Below are 19,728 nucleotides of genomic sequence, written 5' to 3' on the forward strand. Positions count from 1 at the left end.
ATTATACATTCACAAGAAATCAGACACATTACAGACAGAGTGAAACGTCACCACGACAACATCACTGATTTCTCAGTTTGTTGTATCAGTTCATCAGTTCATTTACCCAGGTGATGTACTTCAGCATCATTTTGAAATACTTTTACTTAACATGAGTATTTTCATTTCAGACACACACACACACACACACACACACATACACACACACACACACACACACACACTTTTAATTGAGACAGGCATTAATTGAAAGGTCATTGAACTGTGAGGCTGTAAACTAGCCAGTTAGAAGCTACCAGCACCACCAAATGTTAAATCAATATCTCATTTACACACACATACACACACACACACACACACACACACACACACACACACACACACACACACACACACACACACACACAGATAGATTTGTAAAGGAACCTTTCTTTATTCCATTTTCTTTCTCTGTGTTTTTATTCTGTTTGTACATGTCAGCTACAGGATGTGTGTGTGTGTGTGTGTGTGTGTGTATGTGTGTGTGTGTGTGTGTGTGTCTGCATTGTCCTGCATTGATTATATGGATTTTTGCACTAATGTGTCTCTATGTATCTTTCATCTATGTAAATGGCTTTCAGCATGTGTGTGTGTGTGTGTGTGTGTGTGTGTGTGTGTGTGTGTGTGTGTCATTGTGTGTTTTAGTGTGTGTTGTAATTGTCCAGGCTTTCCTCAGCTGAACATCAATTTTTCACGGACCCTGTGACACAGCTGTAATGAGGAGGAGTGGGCGAGCAAGCCACATGAGACACATGGAGAGAGGGAGAGAGAGAGAGAGTGACTGTGTTTAATATTTATATGGATGAATTGGAAATCTCCCTCCAGCTGCTCTCGTCCACACAAACACACGCACGCACACACACACACACACACACACACACACCCACACACACACACACACACACACACACACCCACACACACACACACACACACACACACACCCACACACACACACACACACACACACACACAGGTTATTGATTTTTCTGCAGATGTTGCGATGGTGTTTGTCTCATCTCCAGCTGTGACATGAGGCAGTGTTGTGTCATGTGATGTGATGTTATGTCATGTGGTTATGAGTAAATGATGTAAGTGGTGGAAACATGCTGCACTTCAGTTTATTTATATTTTCTGTTACTTTCTTCACTACATTTCAGAGGGAGACTCAGATTCTTGTAGATAAACACATGAAGACTTTATTAAATATATCCTACAGTATGTACATGATGAGCTGAAATAATTATTGATTAACTGATTAGTCGACTAACGGAAAATTCATTGGTAACCATTTTCATTATCATTTAAATGATTAGTAAGTTGAAAACGTGAGAAAACATTTCATGGCTCCAGCTTCAGAACTGTGACGATGTGATGCTTTTCCCTTCTAATCATTCTGAATATTTTCTTTTCTTTTTTTATATTTTATTGTGTCAGTTAATGTCAATGAAACAGTATATATTTCTTGTTATTTAAACTTTTTGACACAAACTTTTTGACCTTATAACTTTTTCCCCACCTCCAACAGAGAACACAGTGCATACATAAAACAATAGAGTGAGCAATAGTATAGTTATTACATATCATAATGTGTATCTCCACACCATATTTACATATATATATCTATTCTGTCACGTACCCATGTTTACATATATATATATATATATATATATACACATACATACGTACACATACATATATTCTGAGTTTGAGGTTTGGTCTGTCAGTCGGACAACACAAACACAAACAAGGTTTTTTTTTGTGTGTGAAGATTAACAAACTAAACAATCAATTGATTAATTAAAAAATAATCAGCAGATGAATCCATAATGAAAACAACTGTTGTTCAAGCCTGACATAAAACAGTAAAATGCTGCTGAGACATTAACACAGTGTCAGATCTAATCTAATGATAAAACACATAAAGCTATAAACTCTCACAGGAGCATTTCTCTGCATTAGCAGCATATACTTTCTGTATATTTACTATTTCTAATAGAGTATTTTACAGAGTGCTATTAGTACTTTGACTTCAGTAAAGGATGTGAATAATCAAATCCTCCAGACTAAATGACAGAACAGTCTCTGCCTGATAAAACACTGGTAGGAGCTTTTTCTGATCTGCTGCCTCTACAATTAAAAAGTATGTGGTGAACGCTAAAGAAAGACACTGGTCATGGTTTCTTCTCATAACTGTAAATGAACTGTTTGGACTCTGAAAGGCTGAGGTCCTTTAACTGGGATTAATCTTGACAGACTGTGTGAAAAAAAATCTTCATTGATACTGCAACAATTTCTATTTGGTCACATGCTGCATGTTCCTCAATGAATGTTTCATTTGTTTATTTGAAGGTGATAATATATGAACACAACACAGAAGCATGGTGGTGTCCATATGTTTGATGTAATGTCATGTAAAGTATTCCAAAGTAAAGTAATTGAACAGGTGATGGACAGGTCATGATTTCTCACCTCCAGCAGCTCGTCTCCGACCCGGATGCGTCCATCTCGAGCCGCCGGTCCTCCGGGATTGAGTCCCACCACAAAGATGCTGAGGCGGGAACGATCCCTGTTTCCCGCCAAGCTGAGACCCAGACCCTGACGCTCCTTGTCCAGCTCCACACACAGCAGCTCCCCCGGCAGGTCTCCATAACGCTCACACCAACGCTCTGCAGGAGCAACAGGAAGAGGAGGAGTCAGGCTCATGGTCCAAAATCCTAAAGGGGTGAGGGGCAGGTGTATATGACCAAGGAAATGTTCACTGCCAGATATGTGTAGCTCAGATATGGACTCTTTTCAAAACTGTGTCGGCCACAAATCTGCTGCAAAATGAAACACTGCACTGAAAATATCATACGGTAAACAGGATTGCAGGATTTGGTTTCTCTGAGTGTTTTACCTGAAATCTGCCATATTTTTATTAGATCGCTCAGAAAACAGTCAGCCAATCAGAAGAGAGGCTCAGAGCTTCCACCTAAACCACCATCAGGAATTCCTGTGGCATATGAGATGGAACAAGTGTTTGGAAATATAAAAAACTACAGGAGGAAAAAGAGGTGAAGGAAGAAGAGAAGGAGAGAGAAGATGGAGGTGGGTTAAGTTGAGGAGTAAAGACAAAGAGAAGCAGGTGAAGAGGAGATAAAAGAGAGAGAGAAAATAAAAAAGAAACAAAGGAGGGGGGATGAGGGAAGTGTGGAGGTAAGGAGATAAAGAAGAAAAGTGATAAGGAGAAAATTGTGACGAGGAAGGGAGGGGGGAGGAGAGAGAGAATTAGTGAGGATTTCAGAGGTGAAGGAGAAGAGGTGAGGAGATAATCATATCAGAGAGAGAGGAGGAAGAGGAGGATGAGAAGAGAAAGAGGAGACGAGCAGAGAATTAAATCTGGTGTCAAACAAAATGCTGTTTAACAGTCTGTGAAACAAACAGAGGAAACGTGAGAGAAATATGAAGGAGGTTAAAAACATCATGAGGCTGACAGAGGATTAACAGCAGGAACACAGCAGCTACATTCAGTCCGACCACAACAGTCAACATGAGCCGAACCCAAACTGAGGGATCACGTGGTCCCTGACCTTCTCCTCAAACACAAAGCTGCAGACGCCTGGTCTTTGTTCCCTGACAGCTGCTGCTCTGAAGATATGAAGGCCTGTGTGTTTCCTAACTGACGGCTGTGATGTGAACACTCGGCGTCCGCAGTAACAGGATTTAAAGGTCACTGCAGTTATCTGAGGAAAAAGCGTTCACACCGGACAGAGATAAACTGGTTTAGGTGAACAAAGTGAATCACCTCAGACTGAAGGAGACACAGAAGCAGACTCCTGCCTCCAGATAAACACAAAACACTTAAGCCATTTTCTGCTGCCATTGAGATGTGGTTTTTATTCCTCCGTGCCGGCGACAGTCAGAGCAGCAGCCATATTGTTTTTAGGTTGTCCGTCCGTCCCATTCTCGTGGACACGATATCTCAATAACACCTTGGCGGACCTTTTTCAAATTTGGCACAAACGTTCACTAGGACTCAAGGATGAACTGATTAGATTTTGGTGGTCAAAGGTCAAAGGTTAAGGTCACGGTGACCTCACAAAACATGATTTTGGCCTTGTGAAAACAAGATCTCCGCAATGCCTCACAGGAATTTCTTCAAATTTGGTAAAAATGTTAACCTGGACCCAAGAACAAACTGATTAGAATTTGGTGGCTAAAGGTCAAAGGTCAAGGTCACGGTAACCTCACAAAACATGATTTAGCCTTGTGATCGCAATATCTCGAGAACTCCTCAAGGGAATCCCTGCAAATTTGGTACAAACATTCACTTGGACTCAAGGATGAACCGATTACACTTTGGTGGTCAAAGGTCAAGGTCACGGTGACCTCACAAAGCAATCATGACAAAATTTCACACAAATGGTTCATATTTTTTATGACTCTGGATAAACAGGGATGTCACCTGAAACTAGTCTGAGTGGAGGAGGCAGACAGCCACCAGGAGGTGATTCTAACTTTAGGATATATCTGTTTATATTTTACCAGATCATCTCCATTAACAGCAGCTGAATTCACTGTGATCAGCTGCTGTCTGCAGTGTATCAAGATGTTCAGACAACTGTAACTTGATCACTGTGATACTGAAAGAAACTTAAAAACATGAAGATTCTGAATGAAGTTCTGCAGCCTCTCTTTCTATGATTTTAAGGGATTTATGGGGGTTTATCTGTGATGGACATCAGATGATGTCCTTGGAACTGAAAGTCACACTGAATCTAAAAATGTGTGTTTCATGTGTATGTGTTCAGATTGGACTGAGTTATGACTTAGTTGTTGACACAAATTGCTGGAATTGGTTGCTCAGGGTTTTAAAGCAGCCGACCTTCATGTCCTCCCTGAACAAGAGGCAAATTATCTTTGTCTCTGACGGACATCAGTGATAATGATTTGCTCAGAAAGTACCACTGAAAGTAAAAATAAATATTTCATGCCTCTCTGTGTTCACATGTGACTGGGGATGTTTGACAGCATTTAACTGAATCCAGCTCTGAATCTGTCATCAAATCTTAAATGCTCTTTTAAGATTGTTTGTTGGAATAAACTATATCACTTAGTTATATCACTAAGTGTTTATCATCTGTTAAAAGATGAAACTTGATATTTAAGAATCAAACTTCTGATCACATTAATTATTTAACTGTGACAGACAAGCTGACACTAATAGAAACTATCAGACACAAACTCTGGACGCTCTGCTGAGCAGAAAGGGTCGTAGGTCTTTCAGCTCATAGTTTATCTCTGCTCTGTGACCTTCATTAACCCTGAGAAAATAATCATCATTTAGTGAGAGTGAAAATAATATTCATTGTATTGCATCATCCAGTTAATGTCAGTGAAATGAATCGCTGCAGGAGGCTCTGAATGTTACCTGAAGGTGGACTGATGCTACAGGTCACTGTCTCTTTGTTTGCTGTCCCAATGCCTCTACCCCCCACCCCCCCACCCCAATCCCCTAAACTCGCCCTCACTGTTTACAGGCCTTTGGTTCAGATTAATGCAACAGAAAAAACTATCACTACAACATCTATTCTATTGTATGTATGTTTACATTTCGTATATGTGCATGTTTTCTAATCACTAAAAATACATTTACATGTTTACATTTTCATCAACATCATGAAACCATTATGTGAACATCAGTGACAAACACTGGGAGAGAGGAGGAGAGAGGAGGAGAGAGGAGCAGGAGATGTCATGTGAGGTGAGACAATGAAGATACAGAGAGAGAGAGATAATGATGACAAATATAAAGAGAGTGATGGAGCAAGAAACAGAGAAAGATGGAGAGATGGAGCACACACACACACACACACACACACACACACAGACACACACACACACACACACACACACACACACACACACACACACAGGCAGCTGGAGGAGGTGGAGGTGACAGCAGGACTATGTGCAGCTGAAGCACCTGCAGAGATGTACAGGTACTCTGAAGGAGAAAGACCAGACAGGTGACCGTGTCATTTCCTGTGACTCAGAGACTCGTCAGTCAGACGTGACTTCAGTCCGTGCTCAGCTGATGTTTCAGAACACCTCACCTGAATTTAAAGCCGGGAGAACGGGCTGAGGGCAGAACCTCATTTAGAAAAGAGCAGAGTCAGAAAACTAAACTGAATCAGTCTGAGAGATTCATGAAGGAACCACAGAGACGCTTCAGCAGGAAACAAGATTCACTTTGACTCAGACAGAAAATTAAAGACGAGTTGAACAGAGACAAAGAAGAAACAGTCCAGAGAGTCTGTGGTCGTCAGGTGGGCATACTACAGGTAATGAAATCATCTATCAGTGTCACACACACACACACACACACACACACACACACACACACACACACACACACACACACACACACACACACAGTGTTGTATTGTCTGACATATAATCAATTTCAATTTGGAGATTTTTTTATCTAATCAACAAAAATAATCACTTTCTGGATGTTCCAAAATAAAAGCCCAACAAGAAGGGATTATTCCCTCTGAGCCTTTCCCCAAAACAATCAATCATATAGGACTTTTCATACAAACAATGTAGCACAATGTGCTTTACAGAATAAAAGCAATAAAAAACAAAAATAGTCTCAGCAGTCTGTCCCGACCGGGAATGTGTGACATAAAGTCCAAACGCCTGGGCCCGTATTCACAATGCATCTTAAGGCTAAAAGTAGCTCCTAACTTGCCGATATAAAAGTAATGGGCCTGTCAGTCCTAACTTTAGGACTCCTCATTTTTTTGACTAAGAGTAATTCACAAAGCAGAGTCACACTCAGGAGTTTTCATTTTTCCTTACCAAAAGTTAAAAACTGGCTAGAAATGAGCTTCTGACAGGCACACATAACGCTGACAAATGCATGCTGGGTAACAGATGTTGTGAGAGCTGTGCCTTTAAGGACACACCCCCTACAATGCATATACACACACACACACACACACACACACACACACACACACACACACACACACACACACACACACCCAAGAAGGACGCATGAATGGCTGATTTAAAAAACCAACATAGCGCATACTCACAATCTGACACACACAGAAGAAGTGTCTGTTGCTAACCTACAAACCCCTGACAGCGTGTGTCAGGCTGCCGTCCTCATCACCCCTTCACTCATCAGGCCATTTATTCGCTAACCCTCCGTTCATCTCCCTGGAAGACTTCCCACAGCCCACAGGATGATATTCATACTGAATCTGAATATGCTGATGCAGCCAACACTGCTGCTGCCAGTGCCATGATGTCAGGAAGTGCAGAGAGAGTTTGAATTAACAGCTAATTAATTACAACAGGGGCAGGTCAGAAAACAAGCGAGACTCTCACCAACACATTGTCAAATATAAAACAGGAGAAACTACAAATACTCATCTCCTCATCCTTCCTCAAAGAGGGGAGAGAGGAGGAGGAGAGGAGGAGGAGAGGAGGAGGGACACAGACATCACTGCTCCTCACACAGTCTGCAGGCCACAGAGACAGTATGATAAATGACACACACGTCAGTCTGCGAGTGTGTAGAAGAACAAACATCTGGTTCTCTGTGTGTAGAGGGCACAACACCTGGTTTGGAGGTCATCAGCTAAAAAAATGTTATTCCAGGTAATACTGCAGAGACGGAATCCATGCATATGAATGTAACACACACACACACACGACACAGACAAACACACACCTCCTGCAGTGTGTTTGACAGCAGTGCGGTCTGTCTGTCACACACTGATGAACACTGTCATTCTAGAAAAACCCTGCAGTGTGTGTTTCACTGTGTGTGTCTGTGGATGTGTTTGTGTGCTGCTAGCAAGGTGACTTGTCACAGTAAATCAGTATACACACGCACACGCATACATACACACACACATACATACACACACACACGCACACACACGCACACACACACACAACACACCTGCTGAATTTGGCTGAGCAGACTCTCATTGTGAATACAGCAGTAGAGGTTGTAGCTTCCCTCCAGCTAAAGCTACAGCTGCGCTGTGTGTGTGTGTAAGTGTATGTGTGTGTGTGTGTGTGTGTGTGTAGCTTCCAGAGTGTTCTCTGCTGCCTGGTCAACTTACAGCTGCTGTTTGGATCAAATGCTGTCCAGAAGTTAAACTCAGCCTCATTCTCACATGTGAAGCTTTAAACATCATGAGATGAAAACTGCAGCTCATGAACTGGTTTTTACATATGGACCTGTCTACACCTGTCTACACCTGTCTACACCTGTCTATACCTGTCTATACCTGTCTATACCTGTTTACACCTGTCTACACCTGTTTACACCCGTCTACACCCGTCTACACCTGTCTACACCCGTTTACACCTGTCTACACCTGTCTACACCTGTTTACACCCGTCTACACCCGTCTACACCCGTCTACACCCGTTTACACCTGTCTACACCTGTTTACACCTGTCTACACCTGTCTACACCTGTTTACACCTGTCTACACCTGTCTACACCTGTCTACACCTGTCTACACCTGTTTACACCTGTCTACACCTGTCTACACCTGTCTACACCTGTTTACACCCGTCTACACCTGTCTACACCTGTTTACACCTGTTTACACCTGTCTACACCCGTCTACACCTGACTACAGTGAAGAGGACAGAGCTCATGTGGAGAAAAGTCGACACATCTGACCTGAAACCTAATAAATGCTGATTGATAATGTGAGTCTGGAAACCATGGTAACTGTACACAGATGATGAAGGTGTTGACAGCTGTGACCCAAAACGCATTGAAGACATAAAAACTCAAATCTAGACTAAAACTAACATTTGCCTCTTGTACTTTGTCAACAGTGTTAATGACAGAACTGTTTAATGGTTAACTTGAGAGTGAAGGTGTCAGAGGAAGCATCATACCGCTGATGTGTGTGTGTGTGTGTGTGTGTTTGTGCATGCGTGCATCGCACAGTGTGTGCACAGAGGAACAAGTTGACAGCAAGGTGAGATATGCTTATTAGATTCACACTCTCTCTCTCTCTCTCTCTCACACACACACACACACACACACACAGCACACACACACACACACACACACACACACACACACAGAAATGGCTTTGATGTGGAGGCAGTAGTAAAATCCTTCAGCTTTGTATCATCTCCAAAATAAAAGTCTTCCTCTCATTCAGTGATTTAGACACTCTTCTCCTCTGGGGGAGAGATCACATGACTCCTCTCCTGACCTCTCTCCACTGGCTCCCAGTTGTTTTAGAATAGATGTTAAGGCTCTACTGTTTGTTTTAAGGCCCTCAATAGATTAGCCCCTCCCCCTACATCACAGACCTTTTACTACACTACATCCATCAGACATCAGTCTCACGATCGTCCCTCACGTTAATTTCGGCTCAAAACATATTTATTCTCATTGGCATTCGAGCTAAGATCAGCTGTCTCGCTCATTTGTTTGTTTGTTTTGTTGTCTGTTGATTTTGATTCTCTGTTGATTATATTTTTCTCATGATGTCTTTCAGCACTTTGGTCAGTTGCTGTTCGCTGTCTGAATTTGAATTTGAGAAACGCACAAATACAAGCAACCGTGTGTTGCATCACTAACACACTTCACTCCTCCACACATCAGAGCTTCTGTCACTTCACTGCCTCCATTTTTGTTCATTCTAAGTTCTATTTTGGAATTTCAGAGGATATTTTATTTTTAGGGGCGTTAGCATCACTCAGTCCACCACCTCGGTGCAGATTCAAATGTCTCTGTGTGATGAAATGTGGTTCATGTTCCCTTCAGGATGAACTGAAACTCCGACTTTAATCCAGCGCCACCATCAGGTCAAATACAGTCAGGACACAGGATGACTGCACACACAGTCCAGCACTCATTCACTTCTGCAAATAACTCAAGGTTATTAACATTATCATCATTATTGTTATTGTTATTGTTATTATTATCATCATTATTATAATTATACTTCCCTTTCTGCCTGAACAAACCTTGTGTCTTGCTGGAACGCTGCATTTAACTAAAAGCTGGGGTTAATTTGCAGATTCATATTTTACATGGAAAATCTCTGTATGTATTTGTCTTCTATGTTGTTGAAGTACGGACACACACTCTGACAACACTTAATTCTTCCTTGGGGACAATAAAGTCAGTCAGTCTGTCTGAACAGGCTATAAAACTAGCCAGATTACAACCCCTATCTATTAAAACCTGGTTACAGGAACCCTTTAATCAAAGCAGAAGAGTCCTTGTCACTGAACTTTTTCTCTCCTAAATGAAACATGAAATCACAGCTGTGAATCATATCTCCCTCACTCTCCTGTCAGGACAGTCAGCATTGTTCAGGCTTTATGAGCCGTGATGAGTCTCAGCTGTTTTGTCACTGGTCTAAACAAGTGTTGATGCCAAGGTTGACTATATGTAAATATGTGTGGCCTGACAGCATCATCCTACAGAAGCCCTGAAGGGAAAGCAATTTTTTTTTTTTTTTTTTGGCCAAATCAACTTTTTCTTGTTTTCATCTGTATAAACAACCTGGTTTTTCTTAGTGTTTGTGAAATTTGTGAAGATGAAAAAACCAAAGAGCAAAAAAAGATCCTGGCCTTTCTGGGCTTCCATATTATTCTGTATAAATACCTTTTCTAAATTTGCAGGTGACGAAATCCTTAACATCAGCAGTAGAGCTGCACAATTTATCAAAATATAATCGAAATCTCAGTATGGCCAAGTGCAATATCCAAATGACAGGAGCTGCAGTAAAATGTGTCGCATTGTTGGGCATTGTTAGCATCATAAGTGTTGTGTTGCTACAGAGACGCTCCAGACTACAAATCATCTTCTCCAGACGTAAAGGAACATGATTGTTTGGTACAAGACCAACAATAATCACACCATCATCATTTAAAAAAATGTTTTCAGTGAAAATGAATCAAAAACGACCATTCCAACTCAAATCACAATCTCTGCCAAAGTAATCGCAATATGATTTATTTTGCAAATCGTACAGCTCAATCGTTCAGCAGTTAAAATACTTGTGCAGCAAGTCTATCTGGCTCCAGACTTAAAAAAGGCCGTGAGGAGGTTTAGTCGTGATCTTACTGTTGGAGAGTTCAGTGCGTTGACGTACTCTGACGACTCTGTGCCTCGTGTTTCTTCCTCCTTTAAATGGTGAATTATGAGGTTTGACGTGAAAACAGTCAGAATCAAAGATGCAGAACAGCAGCATGGAAACAAAATCTATCAGCTGATTCATCTGCAACATCAGAGACAGAGAGACAGCTGCTGCATCTGATTTAATATTTACTGCTGGGATTACATCTGACACACACACGCACGCACGCACGCACGCACGCATGCACGCACACACACAGACAGACACACACACACAGATAGACACACACAGTGAGAGAGCGTATGAACCCGGCAGCAACATCGTCCATGCTTCAGACACACGGATGTGTGTGTGTGATGTTAATGTAACTGGCAGTTGTAGTAATGTGCCCTGGAGGGTGAAATAGGACAGAAACATTGTTTACCTGTGCGTGCCTGTGTGCGTTTGTGTGTTGCAGCACAATCCCTCCACTCCACTCGCCTCTTCTTCTTGCTTGTTCTATCAAAGATTCCTCTTAAACTGTGTGGCTCTGTGGGGATCTACTTTACATCTGTGACTCCCTGCAGTAGTTTGTTGAGTGTTCCTGTGGTGTAATCCATCCGTGAAGCTGCCCTAACACAGACACAATGATGTAACCTCCAGATATTTCAGAAAATAGCCACAGTGTGGACACAGAAAATACAACACACTCTGAGGAGAGAGGGTTTATTAAAGACTTCAAATCATTGGACTAAATAAAAGGTTTTGGCTCCTTGGATTCACAGCAGGTGAAACTGCTCTGTGCACTATTTAAGGCCGTTTACAATTTGGATTTCAAGAGAAGAAACTGTGTCAGTGATCTCAAACATCATGTATATGAATTTATCTTTCCTGTCTGTCCAATCGAAAAGAAATAAAGATGAGTAAGAAGGTAAGAAACAAAGAAACAGAGATTGGGTAGAAAGCTGGAAAGAGCAGAAGCTGTTATCCTCCCTCAGTGTATGAAGCAGTGCTGCAGTAGCTCCTGGAGGTCACTGCAATGCAACAGTAGCTCAGCCTGCTGCTGCTGTCACACACACTCACACACACACACACACACACACACACACACACACACACACACACTCTCACACACACACACACACTCTCTCACACACAAACACACGCGCACACACACACACAGAGATTTCCAGAGGAGGTGGCATTAATCTACTACCACTACAGCCTGGACTAGTCCAGTTAGCAACAACAGATTGGAGGTTGGTTTCTGAACAGGAGCAGCTCCAGTATCACCAGTATTAGCACCAGCATCAGTACCAGTTTAGTACCGGTATAACAACATTAAACAGGTCTTCAAAATTGCACCTGTCTACAGACACACAGTGAGAGAGACTGACAGCAGGTTACAGTTGGTTTGGTCGTTGTTGTTTCTTGTGACGATCAAAATGTAGACATAAAGCTAACCACAGACGCTCCACTGTTCTGTCATTACAGACGTGAGCTATGGATCAACTGATTATCGGCCCGTGGTAAAATTCGGAATTTTTCCGATTAGCATTATTGTTATTTTTTTTAACAGATAAAATAAATTAATTTTAAAATGCGCTACTTTGTCTCTGATTGGTCTATCTGATTGGTTAGACGTCATGAGTAATAGCCTATCTGAGGGCTGCTGTGTACACAGACAGTCACAGACTAGAGCAGCTGCGGTTAATGAGCAGAGCTGTGTGTTGAAGGTAGGAGCAGACATCATGAAGATGTAATAAGCATCACAATCCTCCACACTGAAGCTACAACAACACCACACTGATGAACAAGTTCATCTGTTGGTCCAAGACACACCGAGCAAGAGAGAGAGAAGCTAGCGCTAGCTGCTAAGCTAAAGTAAGTAGCTGATGTGAACAGCATGTCAACAACTGCTGAGTTAGTGAAAGTCACTAAAAGGAGCAGAGAGCTCTGGGTGCTGGAGCACAACTAGTGTAAGTTTAAATGTACAGCAGGTAGATAGTCACTGTGATGAAGAAAAGGAAGCATGAGACACTACAGCGACTGCAGCACGTCAGCAGGTGAACAGTCACAAACACTCACTAACTGTTACTGAGAAGATATTTTACTACAGTAGAAGTAAATCACTGTGTAAAATGTTCTCAGATAAAAGTACAAAGTAGGTCAGTTAAGTACTCTGAGTAAACGTGTTACATTTTAAAAGGGGGAGGGGAAGGGGAAAACATGTTATATGGTGATGATAATAATTTATGACAAATTAAATTAAAGAGCATCTTTAGGCTGCCAGGTGAATCAGTTCACAGGTGAGAACAACACGGAAATCAACCAATTCATTCCAGTCAGGCTCTTTGCAGCCTGTGCATACACCTAATATACACTCAATTGTCAGTTTATTAGGAACATCCAGCTAAAACTGATGTAGAGTGATACAACAGTCCTGCAGTAAATCCTCCTCCATGAAGGTTACAATGTTCAGTTTGTATTAAAATAGTCAGTCATCATGGAGGATGTAGTGTGTGTAGCTGTGTTACATTATACAGAGGTGTTTCTGTCATTTAGCCTACTTTCACTGATATAAATGGGGTGGACAACATAATATAAACACCTGGACGCCACGGTGAGTGTCCTTATACAGCAGTAGTTTTGTGTTGGCGGTTCCAAATATCGGTTATCGGTCTCCTTGATTACCAACAATCGGTATCCATATCTGGCCTGAAAAAAACATATTGGTCAATCCCAAACGTGAACTAACCACAGACACTCCACTGTCCCGCTGTCATTACAGACACATGAACTAACCACAGAAATTCAACTCCTCATGGCCTCCTCTTTCGACCTGTGATATTTAACATATGAATATCTAGGGCTTATGGGAAATGGTGTTTGTTAAAAACTGTATTATATCAATTTAATAATGATATTATATTTGATTATATATTATATTAAATATCATTATTATTTAAACATATGAAGCGAGCCACAGAACTCACTGCTGAGAAAGGCTGGGTTGTAAGTTGAGCATAGCTCTGCTAACCTGAAACATGAATAAAACAATAACAAAACAGATCAGACCTACTGCAGCAGTGGAGAACAAGAGCAACAGGATTTTGTTTTTCTCACAAACATTATGTCTTTTCTATTTTTAATAATGGATATTATTCAAATAAGGAACATCTCCTTTTGAAGTTGACAGAGACAAAAGTACTGAGAGACAAAGAGAGAGAGAGAGAGAGACAGAGACAGAGACAGAAAGAGAGACAGAGAGAGAGAGAGTGTATGTCAGGAGGCTGAATGAGTGATGCAGTGTCACCTGGGGAGCCCGCCAAGTCAATCTGTGCTAGTCATCACACACACACACACACACACACACACACACAAAACACCTTGACCTGCACAGTTGGATTAATCATGACATGTTGTTTGCCGTCTCACTATTCACGCTTACACATACACATAATGCACCGTAACCCTGATTTGTAGAAGCCTGCACCCACCTGTTTATATATATGTGTGTGTGTGTGTGTGTGTGTGTGTGTGTGTGTGTGTAGTCAGACGAGCAGACAGAGGCAGACAGACATGGAGACAGGTTAAAGGTGACCTCTACCTGGACTCAATATATTGACAGGAACGTAATGAAACACGCACCATCTCATAACTCAGCTGTTGAGCTGAAGCTGTGACATGAACACACACACACACACACACACACACACACACACACACACACACACACACACACACACACACACACACACACACAAACAGTGAGAGAGCGTACGAACCCGGCGGCAACATCGTCCATACTTCAGTCTTCACACACACTGAGATAAATCCACATGTGCTGTTGAGTGTGTGTGTGTGTGAGAGAGAGAAAGAGTGTGTGTCGTCTCAGTGTCAGGTTTGCTGTAACGCTCCGATATCCATAAAACGAGATATGTGTGTGTGTGTGTGTGTGTGTCGGCCAGCTGCTGTGATACTGAGGCAGAGAGCGACGAACAGCTCTGTTATACACTCCAACCTCGATTACACACTCTCTCTCTCTCTCTCTCTCTCTCTCTTTCTCTTTACCCTCCTCCTGCTGCTCAGCCTCCCCCTTCTTCCCCCCTTCCTCCCCCGCCCCCCCCCTCTCATCCATCTTTCTCACTCCATCAAAATCTATTTTTCCTCCTCGCTTTGCACCAACCCTCCTCCTGGAATGGAAACTTACAGACTCATTACTGCCTTCTAAAGATGAACAAATCCAAAAACACAATTCATCCAATCACTGAACACTTACCTGACTTGAAGGATAATTCTGCTTCATTACAACTTTGCCCTTTTGTAGTTTTTACCTTAATTTCTACCGGTAATAACAACCTTTCTCACCCAGATCTGGGAACATAGTGAGGACTCCAAGAAGAGGTCTGACTGTTTCAGAAAGAAGCAGTTAAATGTTTCCCTGATGAATGATCCAGTGAACCTTCTAGAAAATTTGAGTCTGTACCAGAAACCTTAACCACCTTGGTAACCTCCTCAAAAACCATACATACATACCTCCCACAACCGCCTCAGATGAATCTGGATCCTTTATGATCCACTTTCTCTGCTTCTCAAATAGGTTGGGGAATACCTTTAAGGACTTTTGACCTTACTTTATTCAAGAACATCCAACACTTTCCTAGACTTCTTGAATCTCTTCAATCATCCCTCCATCCTCCTCAGAAATCCTTAAAATTAAAAAATAAAACATACTTCTTGAAACTGCTAATTTTCACTTCTGAATCCCTGAAACAATGTCATGGATAAGAGGGGAGCAGTTCAAGATGTGGTGGGTCCTCCATAAAGACTCCGGATCCTCTGTAAGGACCTGTTCTTAAACACCTATAAAACATTGTTATGGACCCCTAGTAGCCATTCAAAAAATACACCATAGTGTCTTTTGCAATATCTTCAGAGACTTCTGGATCCTCCCCAAAGACGCTCTCAAGGAGGACTGGAAACTCTTTGATCTTGAGGTGTCCCAAGAATCTCTTAATGGCTGACAAGACTGCTTGGATACTCCTTGGTTGCTTGGAGAATACTACTACAGCAAAGTGCTTCAAGGACTTCTCATTAAAGACCCCTTGACTTCCTCAAAGATTGTGAAGATGTCCTCAAAGACGCTGCCCATCTTTAAGGATGCCTGGAATATCCTTATTCACCTCTACTTTTCCCTTTCAACTCTTCATGCATCCCACGGACCTCTTCACAACTGACAAGGAAGACCATCTGGAATGCCTGAATCCTCCTCAAAAACCTTCACCCTCTTAGTCATGTCTGGAGCCTCTTTAAGGACTTTAGGTCATCCACCCACCCACAAGACGAGAAAACTTCTGTAACCTTCTCTGAGACATCAGCCTCACCCCTCAAGCATGTTTTGAACATTGTTAACCTTCATAAAGACCCCCATAACCTACTCAAGCATAACTGGAATGCCATTTTGGACTCCTGGATTCTCCTCAAAGACCCCTCAACTTCCACAACTGATGCAATTTCTCCAAAGACCTCTGGGTCCTTCCTGAATACACTCTCAACCCTCTCAGTGATTCCAGATCCCGCATAAACACCTCTACGTAGCCCCTTAACCAACTCCTGAGAAAAATGTCTGGCTCTCTAGCTGTTAAATGCTTCACTACATTCGCCAACAAGTTGCTAACCTTGTCTGTCGGCTGTTTGATGCTGGGCAAGAAAGTGGTGGCTTCAGTATAGAGGTAGTCATTTGAGAAATATTGATTAGTGTTGTATTATGAACCTCTGGTACCTGTCAATAATGTCCAAAGTCTATTAAGAGATTCTTGCAACCCCTACAGAGAATTCTGAATCCTCAAAGACTCCCCATCTTCTCCAGGCTGCCTGAACTTTCTCAAACACTTTTATTTTTCCCTAGTGCGTCCCTTCCCCTGGATCCTCCTCAAAAACTTCAACATCTTCAGCCATCTCTGGAACGTCCTTCAAGACCACTGTAGGAGCTGCATTTAAGGCTATTTAATTTATTTCTATTCACAGGACATATTCATTATTTATGATGAATTATAAAAAACAATAAAAACAATGAATTTTATTTGTTGCAGTAAGTGTGCACCCTCCTCCCTCCTCAGGTGGTGAGGGCAGGGCTTAAACTTTAAGTTTTGAAGGTTGAGGTGAGAAGAGGGATTGGCAGCCGGAAGCAGCGATACTGTCATTGACCGCAGCAACATCAAGATCAGTGGACAAATAGGAAATGTCATATTTTGCTTTACTTTTTTGTTTTTCATGTTGACAATAAATTCAATTCATCTTAGAACAACATGGGTCACTGGATCTTTTATGACTGCGTGTCAAACACCCTGCTCCCACCACCAAGTTAAAAGATAAATAGGACAAGTTAAAGGAGAGACTCAACTGGAGGTTTTTGGCCACTGCAACCACCCTCTTCTATGATGTCTGTGACCTTGTCCAAGACCTCTGCATCGTTCTAACAGTCCCCTTCAACCTCCATAAAGAATCCAAGGACCTGCTCAGATTTCCTTGCAGCCATCTTCAGGACTCCTGTAAGACTTTGGGTCATGGCTTCATGAACCATTGTTGTGAAGATTTGCATATTCACCTCAACCTTCTGAAGAATGTCTGGAATCTCCTTAAACACCTCAATTTCCCCCTTCAACCATTTAGTATTTACTTAGACCTGGATCATCCTCAAAAAGCTTCAACATCTTCAATTATCTCTGCATTCTGACCAAGACTTCTGCATCCTCCTCACAGACCTCTTTCAACCTGCTCAAGAATGCTTGGAGCATTGTTAACCTCTACAAAGACCACCGGGAACCTCCTCAAGGAATCCTGGAGCTCCTGAAAGACCCTGGGTTCCCACTTTAAGAACCATTGCTCTGAAGATTTGCATATTCAGCACAAATAAGATATAAATGATCTACTCCACACAAACATGATGACTGTGTGTGCGTGTGTGTGTGTGTGTGGGTGGGTGTTGCAGCAATCAAAGGGGAGGGGTGGAGGATAGATGAGGACAGGAAACAGCGATAGAGATGAATCTGCATCAACACCACACACACACACACACACACACACACACACACACACACACACACACACACACAGTGTCTAGTGTCTATGGGGAGCTGGTACAGGCAGCCAACTGTTCTGTTATGATAGCTTATTGATCCAACACACACACACAAAATACAAATGCTTGAGTGAATTTCCATACACTCGAGGACACACACAAAAACACACACAGCTTGTCTTAACACACATACATGGATATGCCCACAGAGCACATGGAGGCAAAAACCTCATCAACATACAATTAGTGTGTGAACGAACACACACACACACACACATACACACTCGGCAGTTGAGATTGTCCTCTTATCACCATTCAGGCCAGCACTTCCCCTCTGCCTCTCCATGAGTCACAAATCAAATGCAACCAAGCCATCACAGCGTCTGAGAGGAGAGAGCAGCTTCAATTAAGACCATTTACACACACATGCGTACGCACGCATGCACGCACGCATGCACGCATGCACGCACATCTCTCTATATAATCTCCTGCTGTTGTTTGGGACAGAGGACTGGATGGAAGCTGGTCTGTGTTGAACTGGTTTCCAGCAGCAGTGGGCTGCCCAGTCAGACCAGTCTGCAGCATCATAACTGGAAAGTCTGTCTCATTTAATTTAAACTGGTGGTGTCAGTCCAGTGTTGTGAGGAGGTAAAGAGGAAGTAAACATGGATTTTTAAGACTATTACTACGAGTAAAAAACTAAAATCCAATTAAAGAAAATGAAAATACACAGCAGAACCAACGAGTTGTCAAACCTCAGAGCTAGTGTTTCACAAAATGATCCATGTGACGGTTACAAAGCTCAGGAGGAAGAGCAACCCACTAATCACAGGGTTGGAGATTTGATCTCCAGCTCCTTCTGTCCATACATCAAATTTCTGCTGGTGGTCAAGGTGGATTAACGGATGAATGAGAGCCATCTCTATATGGTTTAGATCACAATGAGTTTAGATCCAAAACTATATGGTTATGGTCCAGAAAATAGAAGTGATGGTTAAAAGATGCCAATATTTCTCCTGGATCCTACTTAAAGACATGGACCCTTAAAGTCCAGAAGCCCTGATCATACTCCAGGAAGGACACAGATATGGACAGCAGCAGACTTGCAATCACTATATTAAACCTGGACTCTGATCTGGAGACACCCTCACTTTTATTTCAGTCTCCAGGTGTTCCTGCAGCAGGTGTATTTGTGCATTAGTCAGACTATGGAGGAAGGTTTCTCTGTTCAACTTGTTAGTATGTGTCCGTCACAGAGACAGCAGCTGCTGCTGAGCACAAACAACTGACACAAATAGAAAATGTGTCACGTCACTTTTAGTTTGAAGATCAGGCTGAAAAGAAAAGCAAAACCTACAGCGTCACCTGCAAGCTGTATATTAGTGACCTTGGCCCAAACTTAACTAACTTAAACACTTAAAGAGCAAGGCTCCAACGAGGTGCAATGACTGATGGGTAATCTTGCTCGTCAACTTCCATTGAACTGGTGAAC

The 19,728-nt window shown here is 42.1% G+C and overlaps 1 protein-coding gene across 1 annotated transcript in view; it reads right to left on the reverse strand.

Annotated features, from left to right (window-relative positions):
- patj (PATJ, crumbs cell polarity complex component) overlaps positions 1-19,728 on the reverse strand; it is a 120,968-nt gene that overhangs the window by 28,017 nt on the left and 73,223 nt on the right. The window contains exon 31 of the mRNA XM_022759034.1: positions 2,511-2,707. Coding sequence (XP_022614755.1) covers positions 2,511-2,707 — 197 coding nt within the window. The remainder of the gene's footprint in view (positions 1-2,510; positions 2,708-19,728) is intronic.

The sequence above is a fragment of the Seriola dumerili genome, unplaced genomic scaffold (genome assembly GCF_002260705.1).
Source record: "Seriola dumerili isolate Sdu_G_001 unplaced genomic scaffold, Sdu_1.0 BDQW01000319.1, whole genome shotgun sequence".
Classification (NCBI taxonomy): Eukaryota; Metazoa; Chordata; class Actinopteri; order Carangiformes; family Carangidae; genus Seriola; species Seriola dumerili.